Raw genomic sequence first — 22832 nt, 5'->3', positions numbered from 1 at the left:
TGCTGTCTGACAGCTGTTGTGTGTATTTTTTAGTAACTTGTGTATTTGTTTATAGAGCACATTTATCGAGTTTGAGGGTGGCATGATGCCTCAGTGGTTAGCACTGTTGCCTCACAGCAAGAAGGTTGATGGTTCAAGTCCCGACTGGGCTAGTTTTTCTGTTTGGAGTTTGCATGTTCTCCCTGTGCTCACGTGGGTTTCCTCCGGGTTCTCCGGTTTTCCACACAAGTGCAAAGACAACAAATTTGGCTGTTGTGTATGTGTGTGCATGTGTGAGTATGAATAGATGTTTCCTAGTACTGGGTTGTGGCTAAAAGGGCAGACACTGTGGAAACATATGTTAGAATAATTGATGGTTCATTCTGCTGTGGTGACCCTTGATATTATTGGAACTAAACTGAAGGAAAATTAATTTCCTTTTTAATTTTAATTAACCACAGAGGGTCAGGGTCTCAGTTTAACATCCCATCCAAAAGACGACAGTATGGTGTCCCTTTACTGGGGCATTAGGACTCACACAGACGGCAGATTGAGCACTCCCTGTTGGTCTCACTAACACCACTTCCAACAGCAAATCAATTTTTCCATGTGGTCTTCCATCCAGGTATTTGCCAGACCCAGCCCTGCTTAGCTTCAGTGAGTAACTGGTGTTCTGCTGATTTGTCCTACCTTCTTCGATTGTCCTACTTCTCATTCAAAAAGTAGGTAGCACATTTTGATGATGCAATATGCTACTTTTCAGATTTTGCTACCAGTGTAAATTTGAATGTGGAGTACTGTGATATGAAGCTGTAATATCACCCTAACCTACCTAACCCCAACCCCAGAGCAAATACAGTGTTGGTAGCAAAATCTGATGGTTAAGATAAAATGTCAGGACACTAGTCTCGAGCTGCAGAGTGACATGGCTTTAGCCATAAGGGTTGCACTCAGAAAATATTGTATCAACTTTTTTCTTACAAGAACTTATATGTTAAGCGGTTTTGACACAATCTACAATGTAAAAGCGCTATAGATATAAACTTGAATTAAATTGAAAAAACTGACAAGGCTTTAAAATGCTTGCAGAGAATAAACTTTCATGTTGATGAAAATGTAATGTCATGACTGTGTTTGTCCACCAGATGCCACTGTAGTTGGCCAGCAACCCCCAGTGGACTACAGTGGCTTTAGAACTACATTTCCATACATTCTTTCGCACACACACCCGGTCTCTCATCTACACTGATTTACAACCACAGCTGTCTCCGTTCTCTGTGATTTATCTGGACTATATATTCAGTCATTCATCCTCTGTTTGAGTTGGTCGTTGTCATTGGTATGTTGTTCCTGATCTTGATTTAGCTCTTGCTCTTGTATCTTGTCTTAGTGTTAAAGTCTAGTCCCAGTTTAATCTGTTTGAGTTGCTCGTTTGTTTGTTTATTTTGTTAATTTGTTACTTTGATTTTTGGATTTTGTCACTGTTGCTGCACTTTCACATTAAAGATCTGCACTTGGATTCTACACCCGTTTTTGTTCCTGTTTTAATCCTGAAACGTGACATGTAAATGTCATTTGGGCGCAGTAGGCATGCTAAAACCAAAAAGGTTTTAGTTTTTAAAACTATCTGAGACGTGAGCTGAAAGGCCATAAGATGCCATATTCAATTTATTTTCTTAACTTGTTAAGATCAAATTTTTTATGTAATCTTTTTTTAATAAATGTATTTAATTATTTCAAACTCCATCACCTTTTTTGTAAAGCTAATATTATTACCATGTGTAGATAAGTTCGTGTGCGTTGAGGCTATTTGATTCTGGTTTCCCACTCTGAGGAGTCTTGTCATCCTGATTAATGCATGACTTTCCTGATGGTCCCAGAATGACTGAATTGTTTTAATTTCTGGGACTTTTCTCAACAGATGAACAAAGGAACTTAACATGTAGTCTTTGCATTTTGATGATTGACTTTAACATTTTTACCCTTTTATATCAAAAACAGAATAATTGTATTTATTAAATTTTTTGCACTTTAAAATGTGTTTGTATGTTTTTTTTATACATAAATACATTTTACATAGTTTAAAATTTCATTATTGATGCAATTTCTGTGGAAACTATTATTTTTATATTTTATGCTCATTGTGTTTATATAGGGAACATTCCATTATGTCCTTATCATTGTCACATGAGTTGTACAGCCTTATTATATGTAACTCTATACCAGAGGCTTAGTCCTGATTGTCCCCAGTGGGTTACGAAGATAAAATATAGTTGTGTACAGCAGTATCGAAGGCTATTAGAGGAAAGTGGGATGGATAGAGTAGTGTAATGGTGCAGAGGGTGGAGAAGTCAGAACAGAATAGAGGGATGCAAAGCACAGCAGACCGTTGGAGAGTGTGATAAAGGAGTAGAAGGGTTGGTAGAAGAATGCCAGTGGTTTGCCTTCTGTGAGTAAATGAATGATCCTTGAGTTCCTGCAGCTTATAAATCAGCACCCCCCCCCCCTCTCTCTTTCTCTCTCTCTCTCTCTCTCTCTCTCTGTATCCCTCTCTTTCTCTACTCCAGTGAGTTATGGTGCGTTCTGGCTGCTGACTCCACTGCATGCGGAACGTTTGCACACAGAGGAAGAAACAGACACACATCGATAACTAATCTTTCTTTATTATTTCTCCTTTGCTGAGGAGAACAAAAGGAGCAATGGAAGAGGTTTGGTTTGCCCCTGTAATAGAAGAAATGTTGGTCAAACAAAAATCATGTCAGTAATTACTTGTTTTTTTCTAGTTAAAAGGAACACAATTCATTCATTGATTTAAAGGTCATTAATGGTCCTATGGAGGGTCTCTAAACTTTCAAAAGCAACTTTTTCACAGTTAAAGATCTATTTGTGGAAATTTTGGCATATTGACACCACAGAAACGAGGGGGAAAAAATTGTTCTAAGAAAGCCATTTTGTGGATTTAAATTAGCCTCTATCTCAGAACAGGGCCTAATCATAGTAAGAAATACACACATTAGAAACGACAGTGATGTAAGTGCAAACTGAATGGATGAATATGTGCCCTATAAAACACTAGCACAGTATTTTAAAGTGTTGTGAACATATCAGTTCAGAAATTTAATGTTAGCAAAATCTAAATAAATACCTATCACTCTCCCTCTCTTCTCAGATGGGATAGTTTATCCACGTTTATCCCTAGTTCGGGCATTTCTAGTCTAGGGAGAAATTAGTTCAGTTCTGGATAGTTCATGTGACTGAATTCTTGTAACTACCTGGTGTGAATGTAGTCAGGTGGTGTGAGGTCTTCCTCTTCATTGTAAAAAAAAATTTTTGAACTTTGTTGTTGTTTCTTTTCAACTCTCTTTCTCTACTTTAGTAAAAATTACATCTTTCTCTACATTAGTGTAATTTTTTACAGTGTAGAGTTGAATTTTCAACATCAAAAGTCGACAAAGCAGTTCCCGTTTTCTCTCTTTTAATTATTTATTTTCTTTTCTTTTATTATCATCATTTATTGTACTTATTACACCATGCTGCCAGCCTCAATTTTTGTTACTGACTTGTTTATATGCTTAATTTGTAAAATGAATGCACTTCGCATATTGTTAATGCACATCATATACTGTGTTGTGTAATATGAAAACTGTCACAAAAATCTGATAAATAAATCTTTAACGTGTTGAAGAAAGGAAAAAATATATTAAAAAGTCGACAAAGCAGAGATCAACATCCTATAGTACAATTGACAACTATGAAATGTTTTCTTTACCGTTTTGTAGATGAGCTGATATTTTCAAAAATGTTTGAGGTTTACCTTTATATAAACTGTTTGTATTGACCATATGTCAATAGCCAAAAATAATAAAAATAAAAATTATAAAAATAATGTTTTGAATCTGTTGAGATGCAGGATGATTTAGAGCAGAGAACGTATCTAGTGTCATGAAGCACGGTAAAACAAGAGTGTTACAGTCATTGATTGTTGTCCCACTGTGCTGAACTGCTCAGTGAGTGTTTCATGTGTTATATTCATTGCATCGATCTGCAGAACATCACTAATATTCTGTCATGGCCGAGAAGGTTTAATGAGAACAGATTGAGCGCTTTTCTGTGCCTTGTAACTGAATCATTTCCAGTGAATGTGCCACTATCCACTCCTTCACTTCCTCTGTCAGTTTGTTACTGAGCGAATTCGGAAATGAGACAGATGGTATTCATAAATGACCGTCTACCTGGCACATTTTACAACAACAAACTTTCTAGCGACACAGATTTCATTGTTTCATATACAAATCATGCTGAAAGGATGGCTTGTTTATTGGTTTTCTGGCTTAATTGAAAATCTGTATGTGTTAATTTTCTATTTGTCTTCTGCGTGGGCTTTGTGTTGTTGTCTCGGGCATTATTACGTTTCATTTAGTCTCATTTGGAGTGTCAGGTCTCTGATGCTTCTCTCTGTTTTCGTATTTTTAGGTAGGGGATCAGATTTTGGAAGTGAATGGACGTAACTTCCGGAGCATCTGTCATGATGAGGCCGTTCAGATCTTGAAAAATTCACGCCACATGCTGATGACCATAAAGGACGTGGGCCGACTGCCTCATGCTCGCACTGTGGTGGATGAGACCAAATGGATCCCCAGCGCGCAGATCGCTGAGAGCTCAGCCAACAGCAACAGCCAGAGGTGAAGCTTCAGTACACTTTTTTTTTATTAGACAGTTTTCTTTTTTCTTTCAGAGCTGAGGAGTTTTAACTGAGCTCTCAGATATGATTCATTTAACCCACATAACACATTCAAGTCTGTTTTGACCCAAAAGAGATATATAAAAATTCACAGACATGAATAGTTTTTAGTAATGTAATGAAACCTTACAAATGGGGATGCACCGATACCAGTATCTTATATCGGGCTGATAATTGGTTAAAATACTCATATTTGTAAAATACATGAAATGCCGATACCACAGACTGATACCACTCAACAGTAATGCACTATGTGGATGTGATTTGTTGTCCTACCTGACTTCAATGTCTTAATGTATTAATTAATGTATCATAATAGCTTAGTCCAGGGGTGGGCAAACTTTGTCCTGGAGGGCCTATGCCCTGCAAAGTTTAGCTCCAACTCTAATTAAACACACTTGCTTATAGATTTCTAGTGATCTTGAAGACACTGATTAGTTTGTTCAGGTGTGTTTGACTAGTGTTGGAACAAAACTCTGCAGGGACACCGGCCCTCGAGGATCAAGTTTGCCCATCCCTGGCTTAGTCCTTATATACAATCATTTATAAAATACATTATTAACGAATCTATAGGCTACTAAAGAATAAACCGAATATGCAGTAAGATCCTAATTATCACAGCGTAACAAGCTAGCGCTCATTTTATATACAAACTATATATATATATATATATATATATATATATATATATATATATATTTTTTTTTTTTTTTTTTTTTTTTTTTTTAAGTAATGGAAAATTGTATGTAAAAAAAAATCTAAACTATTGTATAGTAGACTACAAGCTAAATAAAAGCACCTTGTCAGAGCTGAGCATGACTGCAGTCACCACACGTGTCTGTTACCAGCTTCGGTAAAGATCAAATAATCTATACATGACAGAGAACACAATCTCAATAAACACTTGATGCTTGCTGTCAACTAAGCCAGTGGTCCTCAACCACTGGCCCGCGGACCGGTACTGCTCAGTGGATCAATTGGTACCGGGCCATTAATTATTTTAATTTTATTTATTCGAGTCTGAACAATGTTTTATTTTTAAAGGCTTTTATTTTGAAAAATGACCTTATTCTCTCACTTATGTCTCAGTTACTTGAGTGCCCAAATGTAACCCACATTAACACAGTAACGCTAATTAACAGACGTCTTTGGAAAGTTTCTTTGCTAAGGGGAAATGGCCCTGTGAAGGACCCGCAAACTGCCATTGAATGGATCCGCAACCCATTTATAAACAAATCAGGTAAATCCAGCATGTCTGTGTAAGAAGATCAACTGGAGATTGCAAATGACGGTGGCCTTTCAGGGTCTTTTCTAGTTCACGCAAGTTCGTTATGTCCAGTGAAGGTGCACACACCTCACGAAACGGACAAGGCTTTTACACTTGACACTCTTGCGAAGGCTTGACACGCTTGCACCTTCCAGATGCACTGAGTTAAATGAATGCCACAAACACACCGCAATCAGCTTTACCTTATTCCATAAAAGGTGGAGCTGATCGTGGTGTGCTTGTGGTATTCAAATATGCATATATCGGTAGACTAATTATCTCATACAAAAGCGTAACACCCAAACACTACCCCCCACACACACACCCCCACCCCCCGGTCTGCGATAAAATTTGAAAGGCGCAGACCGTTCTGTGGTTATAAAAAGGTTGAGGACCACTGAACTAGGCTACATTATTTAAGGGCATTCGTTATGACATTTGTTATCTATTTTAAATGTATGTTTTCCTGCCAGTTTGATGCACGCAAACTAAATTGTGGCTAATTTTACTTACAGTATTAAACACATCCTCACCTGAACTCACTGCGAGCCAGTTTGATGCACGCAAACTAAATAGTGTTCTAATTTTACTTACAGTATTAAACACATCCTCACCTGAACTCACTGCGAGGGAGATAGAGAAAATGAAGGCTCATCAGCACTGAGAAAAAATCAGAAGCTTAATTTTTAAAATAATGACATATTAATAATATAGCAAATAGACCTACAGTATAGGACAGATGTTTGTGATACACTAATTTAAAGTAGCACATTAATTAAATTCTATTTTCTATGAATCCATTCACCCGCACCGATGTGTAAGATGGGCTTGAACAAAAACATACACTTCATATATTATCGTATATACAATTTATTATGTATTGTAATTCTAATGTATGTTCTAATGTATGTTCTGTTGGTCAGTTATGTACAAAATAAACAATAGGAATGAATAACAGAGGTGAAGTGCTTCAAAACATGTCCACTATATATGTTCACCTTAGAATTATAAGGTTCTATCTGCGTTCTTAAGGATTTTGAGATATTGACAAAAAACATCCCATAATGTAAATAAGTTGTCATTTAATAAGAATATGTCAATGACTCAATTTTGACGAAAAATGTGACGATATGTTTCAGCACCAATACACAAACTGGTTTGTTAAATAACATAATAAAATAAATATAATTAAAGCAAAAATATTCATCAATTCAGAGAAGCCTATATTAAACTGTTGGTAACACTTTATTTTGATGGTCCATTTGAGTATTAGTAGACTGTCCGCCTAATATCTGTTGAGACTGCTTCTTCAACAGACATTTAACTAATTATAAGAAGACTATAACAGCGGCCAAAACTAACCAAAAGTCAGGACTATATACATGACATGATTAACTAAATGACATACAGGAGTGAGAGCCCAGTTGGAACTAATGAACATTGAAAAAAGGCAGGAAAACAGAACAAAGGAATCACTTGATGAAAACAACAGCACATGGAACAACATGACATGGGGAAACTCAGAACCTGATAGACACACAATGAAGAATATTGAGCTGGACAAGTAATGTGGATACTCTACACCAGATACTGGTTTTGGGGGAAATAAAATAGAAAATACTTGCTTATATTATCTCTGGATTTTCGATAAAGTCTCAGAGTGTGCTAGATCTGAAAGTCCTTCAAACACTAGATGAGTTGTTTTGCTCAGAAATGATGTGGCTTTCTATAAAGAACCATTTTTAAACATTGTTGTTTTTCTGTCCTATATTCTAAAAACCTTTGAATAGCTTAGATCTGAGCTGTTTTCTTCTCAGAAATGCTGTGGAGCACTGTAGGAATAGAAAAAAAAGGTTTCAATTTACGATTGCATGCTAGGAGGTGAAATAACAGTATGAGTGTTTCCTTCCTTCCTCCTGCATACTGAAATTTACTTTAAGTGTCATTCATTTTAATTGGTGATTATGAAATAAAATAATCTGAGCCGACAGCGTTCAATGATCCTTTACCTAATGTAATTTTAGACAATTATGTGGAAATTAATTCAATTCTTTCCATTACAATAATAGCTGCACTTAGGTGATTTTTCAGCTTTCCTCTTAAATTTAGATGTGGTCTTGCTGCTTTACTTGATTATACTCAGGTCAGTGAGTCCAGTCATACAGATGGTGGGTCTGAAAGAGTCTCTATATATAGCAGTAAGATGATTTTAAAGCTAGATGTAGACACTATTGTTAGGTGATGTGCTTTAGGCAGTGACGGTTGAGATGTACGTATGACATGCTGGTGGGTTGACAGTAGACGATGACTCACAGTAGAATGTCGCCTCTCTTGCTCTCTCAACGGCTTAAATGGAAATGGGCTGATTGGGATCTCTGGAGGGTGTGCTCAATTCTAAAGTGCTCCACTGGAAATCCGGCAGGATGCCTTTTAGTTCTGTACTTTACTAGTCTTGAGTTCTAAGATCTGGGAAAAACTGCTTTTTGATTATTGTTGTAAGATTCCATTCTATCTGCCCAACGATGGAATCCGATGAATGGTTGAAGGTTAAATGCGTGTAAGCCTTTCCTAGCCGGGGTTCATACAGTCATGGAAAACCTGGAAAAGTCATGGAAATTTAACATGGCATTTTCCAGGCCTGGAAAAGTTTTGGAAAAACAGAAAAACCACAAGGTTTTGGAGAAGTCATGGAAATAACATTTACATTAGTCGTTTAGCAGACGTTTTTGTCCAAAGTGTCTTAAGCTGTGGTTACACTAAAGCTTGTGCTTGCAAAAATCTGTCGCACGGTGCTGCGAAAAAGGGTGGTTTTAAACAATATAATTAGACATTCATTTCGTATTTTAGATGGTCTTATATTGGTCTAACACAGGGGTGGCCAGCCCTGTTCCTGGAGAGCCACCGTCCCGCAGATTTCAGTTGCAACCCATATCAAACACACCTGCCTGTAAATATCACGTGGTGTTCAGGTCCTAATTAATTGGTTCAGGTGTGTGTCATTTGGGTAGCAACTGAAATCTGCAGGAAGGTGGCTCTCCAGGAAATGGGTTGACCACCCATTGACATTAACACAATACACATAGCTAGGTATATATATATATATATATATATATATATATATATATATATATATATATATATAATAATTAGTGCTGTCAAACGAATTATCGCATTCAAAAAAAAAATTTGTACACATGATAATATATACATATTGAATGAATGTTTATTACATCCCTAGATTGAGAAAATCTAGATATCCTTGAGCTGTACTTTCCTGTTCATGCTCACATTTATTGACATTATTTGCTGTTTTGATTCATCTACATGTAGATGTCTTTGATTTGTGTTGTTCATAATTGCATGAGTTTTGTCTAAATGCTCATCTGCTTGTTTAGATTCAGATGGCAACATTCACACTTATTCAAATGAACTGCAAAGAGTTCATTTTAATCAAATCAAACATACCAGCTGTGAGTCTTGAATAAAGTCACCACTCATTTTGTGATAAGAAAATGCTATTTATAACACCCCCAAATGAATGACTCATTTACTTTAAAAAATCAGAAGTAGGTATTACAGAAAGTCTTGTAAATATAGAAGTTGGTTAGTTTAAGCATTAATAATTTCCTTCATTTAATTCTCCTCTTTCTCTCTTTACAGTATTCTGTCTGTTGATGTCGGAACAGGAAGTTTAGGGAAGGTAAGGTACAAAATGCACAAATCACAAACCTGATTTTTTTTAAAAATATGATTGACTTTGTAAATTTTATTATAATGTCTAGAATTAATTTTGTCTTTTAATATACCCATTCAAAGCCATTTTATGGGTTTATTTCCAAATGATGAGCCTATTTTACACAGCTATCTGACATACATACTCTTTCTTTGCCATGAACCTATAGATCAAAGCAATCATTATTTGTGTAAGACAATCTCAGTCCAAACACAGTCACTCTGATTACACCAAATGATGTGTTGTGGAAAAAAAGATTCTGGTTTGCAAAATATTTTCTAAAATTCCAAGTCAAAGTTCTCATAAAATAACAAATTCTGAGATCTCCAAAGTCTTTAGGAAAAGTAGATTATTGTTACAGCATCAGTAACAACAGAGACTGGTCTTTCGAGTGTCTTGAGTATAGGCTAGCTCACAGTTTAAATACACTTCTTTGTCTTATCACTTCACCCAAATTTACACATTAACACACCTCCATTAGCTTCTCCACTAATGGTATTCTAAAAATCTCAGGTGCATCCTAGCTAGTTGAGTAATTTCTTTACCACCAACAGAATTTTAGTTTTTTAGGAGCCCTCCCCATGACCATTTAAGGTCTTTCCTTCCTACTTCAACTGTGACAAAACAATGCTCAGCAATTCATCTTGTTTACTGTAGCTTGAGCTGTCAACTGTAAGCTTCAGCTGAAGTTCACCGGCAGTTTTAGGGTCATCATATTTTTGAAGTCATTGCAACTAAGCGTGGGCGCATGTCTGAGTTCACAGATGTGTTTGGTCATGAGTCACACATGAAACTGATTGCAAGTGCCCTTATGATCCTACTTCCATACATCTACTCTCATTGTGGTATTCAATAGATATACATAATAATAATAATAAAATCACTCAAATAAGCATATAAATGAGAGTAATAAATTCCTCAGAAATACATCAAAACAATGAATTCATCAAAACATAATGAATTCCTTATTAGATGTAGTCAAAAAAAACAACAACTTTTTAACTTGAGTTTGTAAATTATACATTACATAATTTTGTATGCATGACAATGATTTGTATTTACACGTACATGTAAAAACTGTCAAAAATTCTGTATTACATATACCAGAGACATAGCTGGTACTGTAGATATATACACCAGATATCACATACAGACCCTGATCATGCGTCAATAGCACCTCCACATTTGTTCAGTGCTTCCAGGACAAGACGCCATTTTTTAGGTGACTCAAATGCATCACGTGCACTGCGTGTATGCAATGTCTATAAGTCCTATAAAACAATTAATTGCAAACTAAAATAAAGATTATTTGATTTTATGGTTTGGAATTGAATGTTTTATGAGATTATTTACATTTTTTGCGATTATTTTGTCTTCAAATAACGAATTTTGCAGGATCACCAAAAAAATTTCTGACTTTTTGTGTATTTTTTATTGAATTCAACAATCACAGAATCATAAAAAGCTAGGAGGTCTGACATACCACACACTACATACGCACATGATGCTGCCATTTTCAGAGATTTCCATATTAAGGTTTACAAACTAACAATAATCGTAGCATTTTCAAAAACGTACACTAAAGCATTTTCAACAAAATGTGTTTTCAGTCCCCAAAACACTGTTGTCTAATAAACAACAGGAAAAACACACTTACATTGTAATATGAAAGTGTGTTTGAGCATTGAGGTTATCGCTGTTGTGTAAACCCATCACCACGCATGCATTGTCTTTGGAGCTTTTATCTGAAAGTGGTTAAAGGGTTGTCTTTGCACAGCTATAAGGCTGTGATCTCTGCTTAACTCGCACACATCACTCTATTACTGAGTCCAAAAGAGAGCTTAGAGCAGACAGACATCAAACTGCTGTGATTGTGTGAGGCGTCTGTCTCATCTGCTGAAGTCCGGAAGAAACACTTGTATCCCGCTGGGCAAATCAAAGCTCTCTTTGGGTTTGAGTGGCCTTTCCTGAGCTGTGGAGAGCACATGATGTTTATCACCATGGATGGAGTGATACTTTATCCACAGTGACTAAATAATGGTTTGAGAAATATGACAGGGAAATTGCTGAATTTTAAGGGTTTTTATGTAAGATTGTCACTTATTTAGTTCAATCTTTCAAAACGAGCTTTTGAAGTGAATGGCTTCCTGTACTGGAAATGATTATGGCATTTTATAACAGGATCTTGTAACACTCTCCTGTTGCTTTTCCCATCGCGCACATTCCGAGGCCATTGGCACAAGTGCAAGAATTGTGAGACCCATTTTTGTTCAATGTGACCTACAGGATTGACAAGGATCTTTACTGAAGGAGTGTTATAAGGGACGAGCCATTATCTTCAGCAGAGGAATAGATGTGCCATTCAAGAAATGTGGAAATAACGCTGCACTTGCTTATCACTCACTCACTGTGTTTAACTAAGAAGTAGGATATCTTTACGGTCATGTTGAGCTTGTAGCTATATATAGTGTGTATTTGAAATGCTATGGTGGAAGGTTTTGGATTCTAAAATGTTGATTCTGTACGTTTTAGCAGTATTGCCATGACTATGTTCAATGTTTTAGTATAAATCTAAATCTTTAGTAAATAAACTTTTTGCACAATTCTCAGCTGTAAAGTATTATGCATACAAATAAAAACAGTTTACAATTACTTTAAGTTATTAGTCAAATTAAATAACAAATCTGAGTTTGCTAAAAGAAAAAGTCAGAATTAATGATAAATGTTGCATGTATTATGTGAAACACAAAAGATGTTTGAACGACACACACTCACCGGCCACTGTATTAAGTACTCCTTACTAGTACCGGGTTCGATCCTCTTTTTTTCTTCAGATCTGCCTTAATTCTTTGTGGCATAGATTCAATTAGGCACTGGACATATTCCTCAGAAATGTTGGTCTATATTGACATGATAGCACATCCATGACGCAAATTTTCCATTCCACCACATCCCAAAGGTGCAATTGGCAAAAAACCAAGACACCAATCTGAGATAATTTACGCTTTATGACATGGCACATTATTCAGCTGGAAGTAACCATCAGAAGATGGATACACTGTGTTCATAAAGGGATGGACATGGTCAGCAACAATACTCGGATAGGCTGTGGCATTGACTGGTACTAATTGGTACTAATGCACCCAAAATGTGCCAAGAAAATATCCTACACACCATTACACAACCTCCAGCCTGAACCGTTGATACAAGGCAGAATGGATCTATGATTTCATGTTGTTGATGCCAAATTCTGACACCCAGTGTGGTCTTCTGTTGCTGTAGCCCTTTCGCCTCAGGGTTGGATGTGTTGTGCATTCAGAGATGCTCTTCTGCATGACTCGGTTGTAACGATGGTTATTTGAGTTACAGTTGCTTTTCTATCAGCTCAAGCCATGCAGTCTGGCTATTCTCCTCTGACTTTTGGCATCAAGGCATTTGCGCCCTCAAAACTGCCACTGACTGGTTATTTTCTCTTTTTCAGACCATTCTCTGTAAACCCTAGAGATGGTTGTGCATGAAAATCCCAGGTAGATCAGCAGTTTCTGAAATACTCAGACCAGCCCGTCTGGCACCAACAACAATGCCACGTTCAAAGTCACTTAAATCACCGTTCTTCTCCCTTCTGATGCCTGATTTGACCTGCAGCAGATTGTCTTGAGCATGTCTACATGCCTAAATGCATGAGTTGCTGCCATGTGACTGGCTGATTAGAAACAATGCATTAAGGTGACATTGAATAATAAAAAACAAACGTGTTTACTTAAGCGAAAACATGAAGCATTTTTATAAAATGTCTGTGTGTATTTATGTGCTATAATTGGCCCATTTTAATTTTGTGCCAGTTTGTACGAAACTGGCTAGTTCTGTACATGTTTCCACCTCCAAGCAAATGATAGACTCCAGGCTACTCACACCTCTTTTGTAAAGAGATAGGAAAGTGGCTAACAATGGCCTCTTTTTCTGCATTTGAGCTATAAAGCAAAACTTTTAAAGCAATCCAACAGTTTCCTGTGCACAAACTTATGTTTAGAATCAGATCATCTTCCTCTCATGTGCAGAGCTGTGTTTTATTTTATTTTTTTCATATATGCTGTAAATGTTTGTTTGAATACATTTTACCTTGATAAGGGTGGGCTGTAATGTCAAACAATAAAGTATGCATTGCACAACACATTACACTCACTTTTTGTCATTATAATGTGGAGACAACTTTAAATACTTCTTTATATCAGTCAAACAGACAAAATGTCAGTAGAAACCACAAGGGCTGGCAGAGAACAGTGTGTTTGGTTTAGCTCTTCAATGGATCGGTACCACATCCACTCCTGATTCAGCCCCAGGGAGGGCCAGGGAAGCAGCAGCTCATTAGCATTTAAAGAGACATGAAGCTGCCACAGCTCACAGTGGACTGAGGTGTTTTTGACATGATAAAAGAAACCACTTAGAAATTGAACCAAAGTAAGATGTAGACTTTTTATTTACTTGTGTAAAAGTTGATGTCACTTTTAACGTGTGATATAAATGATTGTTTTCAGTAGCATTTCATGAAGACAGGTAGGCTGTGGTGTTTGGAATGCAGAGGCTCTATTTATCTATGTATTTATTTAAACATGAGTTTGTTGAGGTCAGAATATTTTACTGTAATATTATTAATCCTAAATATCATTAATAAGCCACAGTGTATAACATCAAAAAAAGTGCAGTGCTGGGATGTCAAGAGGAGGAGAGAGAACAAAATCTCAAGTGTCTGTTCTAACCACTAAACCATTGCTCTGGCTCATATTCAATTCATTAACTATGTAAATGAATAAATTGCTTTTTTAATGTTGCATGGCAAACAGTTTATAAACTCACAATGAATTTTCAGATAAATCTAGATTAAAAGCTTCTCTCAAATTAAGGCATTGATTTTTCTAGAGCAGCGCCTGTGTATCCTCTCACAGTAATCAGCTAGTTCATAATTGTGGATTGAAGACGGGGCATAGTAATGCATCGTTATTCAGATGATTACAGTCATAACTGCTTAATGCTTATACAATTGCATTTGAATGAGGACAGGGAGATGGATTCAACAGTTAATGCTGAAACATAAATTAAGCATTTATTTGCTAATTTGTTGGTAATCCTTGTGCTGAAAAACCGAACGACAACATCTGTAATCAAAGTAGATTTATGCTACATTTAAACTGCTGTATTGTTGTTTAAACACAGCCTCTTTACAAGAGACTTATTCTCATCCACGCTGGCATTTTCACAGTGTTTTAGAAATTATCCTCACCCACAGTATATGACTGAAAATGCTTGTTAAAAGAAGCTACAAATAGCTATAAAATTATAGTGAACAATTGTAGTCTGTGCAATCAATATATAAATAACAAATTATAATGGTATTTATATACATATGTTTGTTTTTTATCATGTATGTACACTTATATGACTGTAGGCTGTCATGCCATCAACACTCATCAATACTGTCATGTATGCTCAGATTTTTTCATTGTAACACAGAAACAACTTCAAATACTTCAAATATTTAATATTTTTTGGTCATTAAAATAATAGCAAGATGTAATTTAATGTTATTTGAGTATGCACACAATGGGCGGCATTGTGGCACAGTGGGTAGCACTGTTGCTTCACAGCAAGAATGTTGCTGGTTCGAGCTTCGGGCAATGTGGGTTTCCTCTGGGTGCTCTGGTTTTCCCCACAGTCCAAAGACATGCGCTATAGGTGAATTGGGTAAATTGCCCGTAGTGTGTGTGTGAATGAGTGTATGGGTGTTTCCCAGTGATGGATTGCAACTGGAAGGGCACCCGCTGCATAAAACATATGCTGAATAAGCTATGGTAACCCCACAATGAATGAATGATTATGCACACAATAAAAACACAATTTGACATTTTAATGCAATACAAACATAAACAAGAGGATTTTTGCTGGATGCATTGAACTTGGGCATGTAAAAAAAATGAAAGAAAAAAGCGTTATTGTCATATAAGATGGTCTTGAGGAAGAATACGCAATGATCCAGTAGAAACAATCAGGGAGGGAATGTGAGCTGCCACACATTTGTTTTCAAAAGTGTGTGCTGTGGTCCTTTTACACCAAAACATAACCTTGAAGTTTTCTAACTAAAATGGCTTCTGCGTCAAAACTCAAAAACCCCAGACTAGTGTGTGTGTGCCATGTGTAATCACAGCAACAAATGTAGCCTCAGAGTATCTCATTTAAAATAAATAAAATATCCAAAATCCATTAGAAAAGAGTTTTATATTATGCTGACTTGAATACATTATCCCAGTTGTTCTGAAGAATGTTAAAATCCTGAGAAATAAACAACAATATAGGGACACAGACATGTCCTGTGTCACCATACTAATGATATCATGCTCCATTGATTGTTGATTTAGTTTAATGAAAAGATAGTTTAAAGATACTTTAATGTGCTGTGCTGTGACAAAATAGCATTATAACAAAATCCTAAAATATATTTATGATAAAACAGTGCTGCTTCTTCCCCAACAGTCTAACAACCATGTCATTTATTTATAGTAATATATTCATTTGTTTAATCTAACATTGACATCACCTAATGAGCACAATGTTCACAGCACAAGTCTATTCTTGGTTTAATTTTGGAAACCGCCACTCATAGCTCATTCTCCATATTCTATCATAGCCTGTATTCATTTTTAATGTGCGTGAGTTCTGTCAGAAAATTAAACCTGGTGATGTAAAATCAATCTGCTGCCTGACTTTAACACCCCAGGGGTTGCTATCCAAAGGAGAAAAAAAAAAACAAAGGTTGAGGATTTTTTATTTGCAGATTGTTTTTTTTAATGTAACTATAAATTATTATTTTTATTCTCTGTAGGTTGTGGATTAAATATGGTAATTCTAACTGTAATAAAATCTTTTTTACATAAAATCTTTTTTTCTATTTTTTAAAAATCGCCAACCCCCATTTGTCTTGCCACCCTCACATTGGGAACCACTGGCATAATAAAAGCTCTACTGGTTTCATGCTGCATTGCGCTCATCTCTCATCAGCAATTGCTTCAGCATCTTATTCACTTTAATGGCTTTCAGCCTTACTCTGCTTCAGGATTTAATAAATTGTAAGTAATAAATTACACTCACCGGGCACTTTATTAGCTACACCTTACTAGACCTAAGTTGGACCCCTTTTGCTGTCAGAACTGCCTTAATACTTCATGGCATAGATTTAACAAGGTATTGGAAATATTACTCAGACATTTTGCACCATATTGACATAACATCACGCAGTTGCTGCAAATTTGTCGGCTGCACATCCATGATGTGAATCACCAATACTCCAATACCAATACTCTGTTGGTACTAATGGGCCCAAAGTGTGCCAAGAAAATTTCCCCAACACCATTACATTACCACCACCAGCCTGAACCATTGATACAGGGCAGCATGGATCTGTACTTTAAGGTGGTTTACACCAAATTCTGACCCTACCATCTGAATGACGCAGCAGAAATTGAGACTCATCAGACCAGGCAACGTTTTTCTGTTCTTCTATTGTGAAATTTTGGTGAGCCTGTGTTTCCTGTTCTTAGCTGAAAGGAGTGACACCCGGTGTGGTCTTTTGCTGCTGTAGCCCATCTGCTTTAAGGTTGGATGTGTTTTGCATTCAGAGATCCTCTTCTTCATATACCTTAATTGCAATAAGTGGTTATTTGAGTTACTGTTGCCTTTCTGTCAGCTGGAACCAGTCTGGTCATTCTCCTCTGACCTCTGGCATCAACAAGGCATTTGCGCCCACAGAAAATAATACGTTTTGTTATACAAAATAATAAGTTTTGAATACTTTAGCTGATCCTTGAACATGACTGAGTCCTCTGTAGGAGTCTTGGGCGTCGAGAAGAAACCAATTCCCATGATTTCACACTCAGTCATAGCATCATCAAGCTATACCTTTGTTTGTTGTGTAGTACATTCCTCTAGTAGTGGCTATTACTATGCCTTTAAAGAGAGATTTTAGGGAGGTGATATTGCATTATTTCCTGGAGAATAAAAGCTAAACTTAAAGTAGAAGAGAGGATTGATTGGTTTAGAGACCATAAAATCTTTGGTATATTCCAGTGCTCATTGTATTTTGTCTCAGTATAACCTTAAGCGGCTTCTTTCGCTTGTTTGGTGGCATGTAAATAATTCCTCTCAGGCACAAACGCACTGCTTTAGGCTGTGCTGCCCATTGTCCTTGCATCCCTTGTGCCTCAAGCCTGGCATGCCTTTATTTTGCTGGAATGAAGCTGAGTCTGAAGGGAGGGCCGTGTCCTTCTAGAAAGCTTCATGGAGCAGATACAAAACAAGCTGTCCATCATGTGTAGCCTGAAGAATGAGAGCCTCAGCAAGCTTGAGCAAACCACTTCAATAGGACTTCAGTGTGATGTAGGTCACTCAGAACACACCTGGTTGAACAGCTATTGTGTGCCCAGAATGCCAGTCAGTCCTGTCTGTGTGCGCCGGTAGGTTTGCTGTTGCTGCAAGATGTCCATATTCGGCTATTAGTGAATCTTTCTGCTTTATTTGCTGTAAGTGTTAAAAAGAGGAAGGCTAATCTAATTCTGTGAATAAAGAGAATAGATATAACTGTATACACTGTAAAAAAAAATTCAAAACTCTTAATATAATGACCACGTGTTTTGCTTCTTTACATTTTTAAAATAAGTTAATCGTGTTTCAACTTTTTTCAATTATACAAGATTCTGCGTATTGTTTTGAATAAGTTTAAAGTAATGTATTTTGAAATTGCTTTTTAATTTGGTTTAACTATAAATTTTAATGCACCAACTAGTTACTTAGTTTATTTATTTATTTATTTATTTATTTATTTGTTATTTTGTAGTGCAATACCTATTCTTAAAAAAAAGGTGTTCCTGTGTATTTTACAGGGGATGGACAATATTACTGTTGGAGATTTCAAAGCTAAATTGGACCAGCCTGTTTGCCAATCTTCATTAATTGCACATTCTACCAGTATAGTCTTAAATAGGTCTTAAAGTCTTACATTTTACTTGGAGAAACCTGCAGAAACTATAGTCAAATCTTTATCTATATTGATAAAGTCTATCTAAATCTATATTGGCTATAGCCAAATCTTTAGTCAATGGTTTCAGCATTAAAAAATCTTGGGCTGTGGACTATTGTTCTCTGATGAGTCCATCTTCACTGTCTTTCCCAAATCTGGGTAAGTTATAGAGTGAAGAAGCTCCAAAAAAAGCATACCCCCTAGACCAGGGGTGGGCAAACTCAGTCCTGGAGGGCCGGTGTCCTGCACAGTTTAGCTCCAACTCTAATCATACACATCTGCTTATAGATTTTTAGTGATCTTGAAGATCCTGATTAGCATGTTCGGGTGTGTTTGATTAGTGTTGCAGCTAAACTATGCAGGCCACCGGCCCTCCAGGACCGAGTTTGCCCACCCCTGGCCTAGACTGTTGCATGCCTAGAATGAAGCATGGGGGTGGATCAGTAATACTTTGGGCTGCATTATAATGGTATTCCCCTTAGCTCGATATTCGTGCTACATGGGCACATCGCTGCCAAGGACTACCGGACCATTCTGGAGGACCATGTGCACCCAATGGTTCAAACATTGTATATTGGTGCATTTACATCCTGATACATGACACCACCTTCAGGATACAAAGCTAGACTGGTGACAGAGTGGTTGATGAACTTGAAAGTGAAGTTGAATAAATCACATGGTCTGCACAGTCACCAGATATAAATATTATTGAACCATTTTGGGGAGTTTTGGAGGAGCAATTCAGGAAATATTTTCTTCTACCAGGATCATAGATCATAGTGAGCTGGCCACTATTCTGCAAAGAGAATGGCTCCAAATCCCTCTGTGCAGGGCTTGTATCTGTCATTCCCAAGACAAACTGATGCTGTATTAACTAAAAAAAGGAGGCCATACAAACTACAACATAATTAACTAAGCATAATTTAGCATCACATTGTCAAAATTGTTACTGTGACTTTCTCAAGGGTAAATGGAAAAGCAATTGATTGATTAAAAAAAATTATTTGAGAGAATTTTGTTCACTTTATTAAAATTGAACAGTGTTTTAAAGGGAACTGCGTCTCTTTATCTGCATCACTCACAAATTTAGATCGTTTGATTGTCTCCACATTATCATTGAGCAGAGCGTCTGTCTCATCTTCCTGTTCTCGACATCATAAAATGAGTCATGACTCATTTTAATCAACAAACATAGACTAAATGACATCAGCATCCACAGTCACTTTCACTGCAGTCTACGACACTTTACTGCAATAACTTCCTGTAACTCACAATGACTCTTCTATTAAAAAAAAACAGCTAGAAACTTCTCATTCAGCAGTAGTCAGGACTCAAACTGATAATGCATTTTTTGGGGGACGAGTCTGTCAGTAGGGTCCCTGAAGATCTACTTTCCTGCAGATTTCAATTGCAACCCTGACCAAACACATCTGTGTGTATTCATCAAGTGATGCCTCAGGTTTTATGCTGCGGTCACACAATAGTTTAAACATGTAAAATGTTATTGCTTGGCACTATAAAAAAGAGTGGGATTAAACAAGATAATTATATGTTTCAAAAAGTAAGAGGTCATGTTTTAATCTTCCTCAGCAGACACACAACTTCATAAGATGTTAACATTAGGTTAGATTTAGGTCTGCAGCGTCTGAGGACAACGTTATTTTGACGTCCAATAACAACATCACACCATGATTTTGATATTTGGTTGAGTTTAGGTTATGTTGGAAACCGACCAAGATCCAACACTGAGCCAACATCTTAAACCAGCACCATATTGACATCAAATACTGACATTTATTTGTCAGATGTGGCAACCAAAATCCAATGTCTGATAGACGTTATAGTGGTAACATCCACACAATTCAAGCTGTAACATCGTTAGACATTGATATTTTGTTGTTTTTAGGTTGCGTTGGAAAGTAACTAAAAAGCAACCTCTGTCTGATATGGGACATTGACGTTGGCCTAACGTTGGGTTCTAACGTCAACCCGATTTTCATTTCCAAACAAAATGCAACATTCCACGATGTTGGGTACAACTTCAATCTGACGACATGTTTCTGTCCTGTGCCTGCTGGGTCTGTTGGTCCAACGCAATCACAAGATGCTATTTTGCAGGCCAGAGGTACACCAGGCATGGACTTTACAGCACAACAAACTGCTAAACTTGTCACACAAGCATGCGTTTCCGATCTGCTGTGTTCGCATGCGTATGAATGGAAGTCTTTGGGATGAAAAGTGCAGTGTGACAGCGGCTTTACTTAATTGGTTCAGGTGTGTTTGATTGGGGGTGTAGCTGAATTCTGCAGGAAGGTACTGTAGCTCTCCAGGGAGAGGGCTGGTGATCCCTCCTCTATATTATGAACCTTTTCTATGTACTATATGAGAACATACTTTTAAAGTGTAGAATAAGTTGGAAAATTGAGATGAAGCAATGCTAAAGCACAGGTGTGCATAAGCATAATCAGTAACCATAGTAACAAATGACAAATCAATAAACAAGGCAATCAAGGAATCAGGAGTAAAACTATGAACGGAAAAGATCTTCATGGAACTATTGACCCCAAAAAAAACTTTTTTTAAGATCACATAGTGACACTTTAATTTCTAGTAGCATTGATGGCAAAGCTAACAGATTTTTTTAGTAGTCATTGCACTGATCAGATCTACAGCCATTTTAAGTGCTGCCTCAATTGCAAAATTCTTCCAAACGTTTGCGCCCTGAAAAGTCCCATAATGCACTCTGAAAATCAGGGCACATTAATATGCACTATATGTGCCCTTAAAGAAAGTTCAGAAGCACAAAAATATGAATCGCTTGACCCAAATTTTAAAATGTACTGACAAACAAAAAACATTTTTTATAAAATAATAAATGAATAAATAAATAATGTTATTTATTTGTAACATCAACAAACATAGCTAGATACAGTAGGTTAGGAGAAATCTAGCAACATTTATAATCATTTAATGGTTAAAATGTTGCTGACATATGAAACAGTCAAACTGTTTAGCTATAATAAACCTGATCAAATAAGTAAATAAAAATTATTAGCTCAGTGGCACGGGGGCTCAGTCGCCTCACAGCAAAAAGGTCACTGGTTCTAGTCCCAGCTGGGTCAGTTAGCATGTTCTCTTGGGTTTCCTCCAGGTGCTCAGATTTTTCCCACAGTCCAAAGACATGCGAGTATAGGTGAATTGAATAAACAAAATTGTCCGTAGTGTATGTGTGTAAATGAGGGTGTATGGGTGTTTCCCAGTACTGGGTTGCAGCTGGAAGGGCATACCCTTTATGAATAAAGGGACTAAGCCGAAGGAAAATGAATGAATTATTAGTTCTACTGTTGTTTATAAGTTCCAGCTTTGATGTACAATGAGAAGTTCTCATGCCACAGTCAATGTGTCCCAACATGTATTGAACCAAGCTCATCACTGTTCTAGTGCCCCAGTTCGTGTACACGATCAACTGATGAACGACTTCGGCTGCTAAGGTGCTGATTGAGATGCATGCCTAGGATTAATCTAAGCCTGATTGCGAGCAGGCTAGCTGCAAAGTATAAATCTCCAAATTAGCTTAATTTAGCCTGCCTTCATGCTACTGAGTCAGGGCTAAATTCAGCTAAGATAGCTTTGAAAGTCCTTATTTTGCTTTTGTGAACTACCCATCAGTTGAGAACTCATCCCTATTGTCTTTCACACTGAACTTTTTATTTAAAAAATATCTTTAAAAAAGGCTTTTGTTGTTTTTTCTCGCAGTAAGTCACCACCTAGATACCTGCGGGCACAGATATACGATGCATGGTGTTTCAGTGTTTGTTGTTGTTTTTCTATAGCAGCTCTGGGAGAAGTGTAGTGGGTTGGAAAGAGGCAGAGAGACGGAGAGAGGAAGCTTGATAGAGACTGGAGTTATTGTGATGCAGGCCTGATTAAGGAGAGCGTCTAAAAGTAGAAAGCAGAGGACAGGCATGTTTTCAAAGGGAAGGTGCAGAACTAGCCAAATAAGATGGAGAAAGAGTTTGTTACCCCAGGGTATGTAGCATTACATATT

General features: G+C 36.9%; 1 protein-coding gene across 1 annotated transcript in view; it reads left to right on the top strand.

Moving 5' to 3' along the window:
• Nucleotides 1–22832, top strand: part of whrnb (whirlin b) — a 116683-nt gene that overhangs the window by 54608 nt on the left and 39243 nt on the right. Inside the window, exons 4-5 of the mRNA XM_021471607.3 lie at nt 4453–4661; nt 9648–9687. Of these exons, the coding sequence (XP_021327282.2) occupies nt 4453–4661; nt 9648–9687 (249 nt within the window). The remainder of the gene's footprint in view (nt 1–4452; nt 4662–9647; nt 9688–22832) is intronic.

This window comes from Danio rerio, chromosome 5 (assembly GCF_049306965.1).
Source record: "Danio rerio strain Tuebingen ecotype United States chromosome 5, GRCz12tu, whole genome shotgun sequence".
Lineage (NCBI taxonomy): Eukaryota > Metazoa > Chordata > Actinopteri > Cypriniformes > Danionidae > Danio > Danio rerio.
Note: the sequence above shows the minus strand (reverse complement) of the source record. Positions and strands in the feature narration are given on the sequence as shown.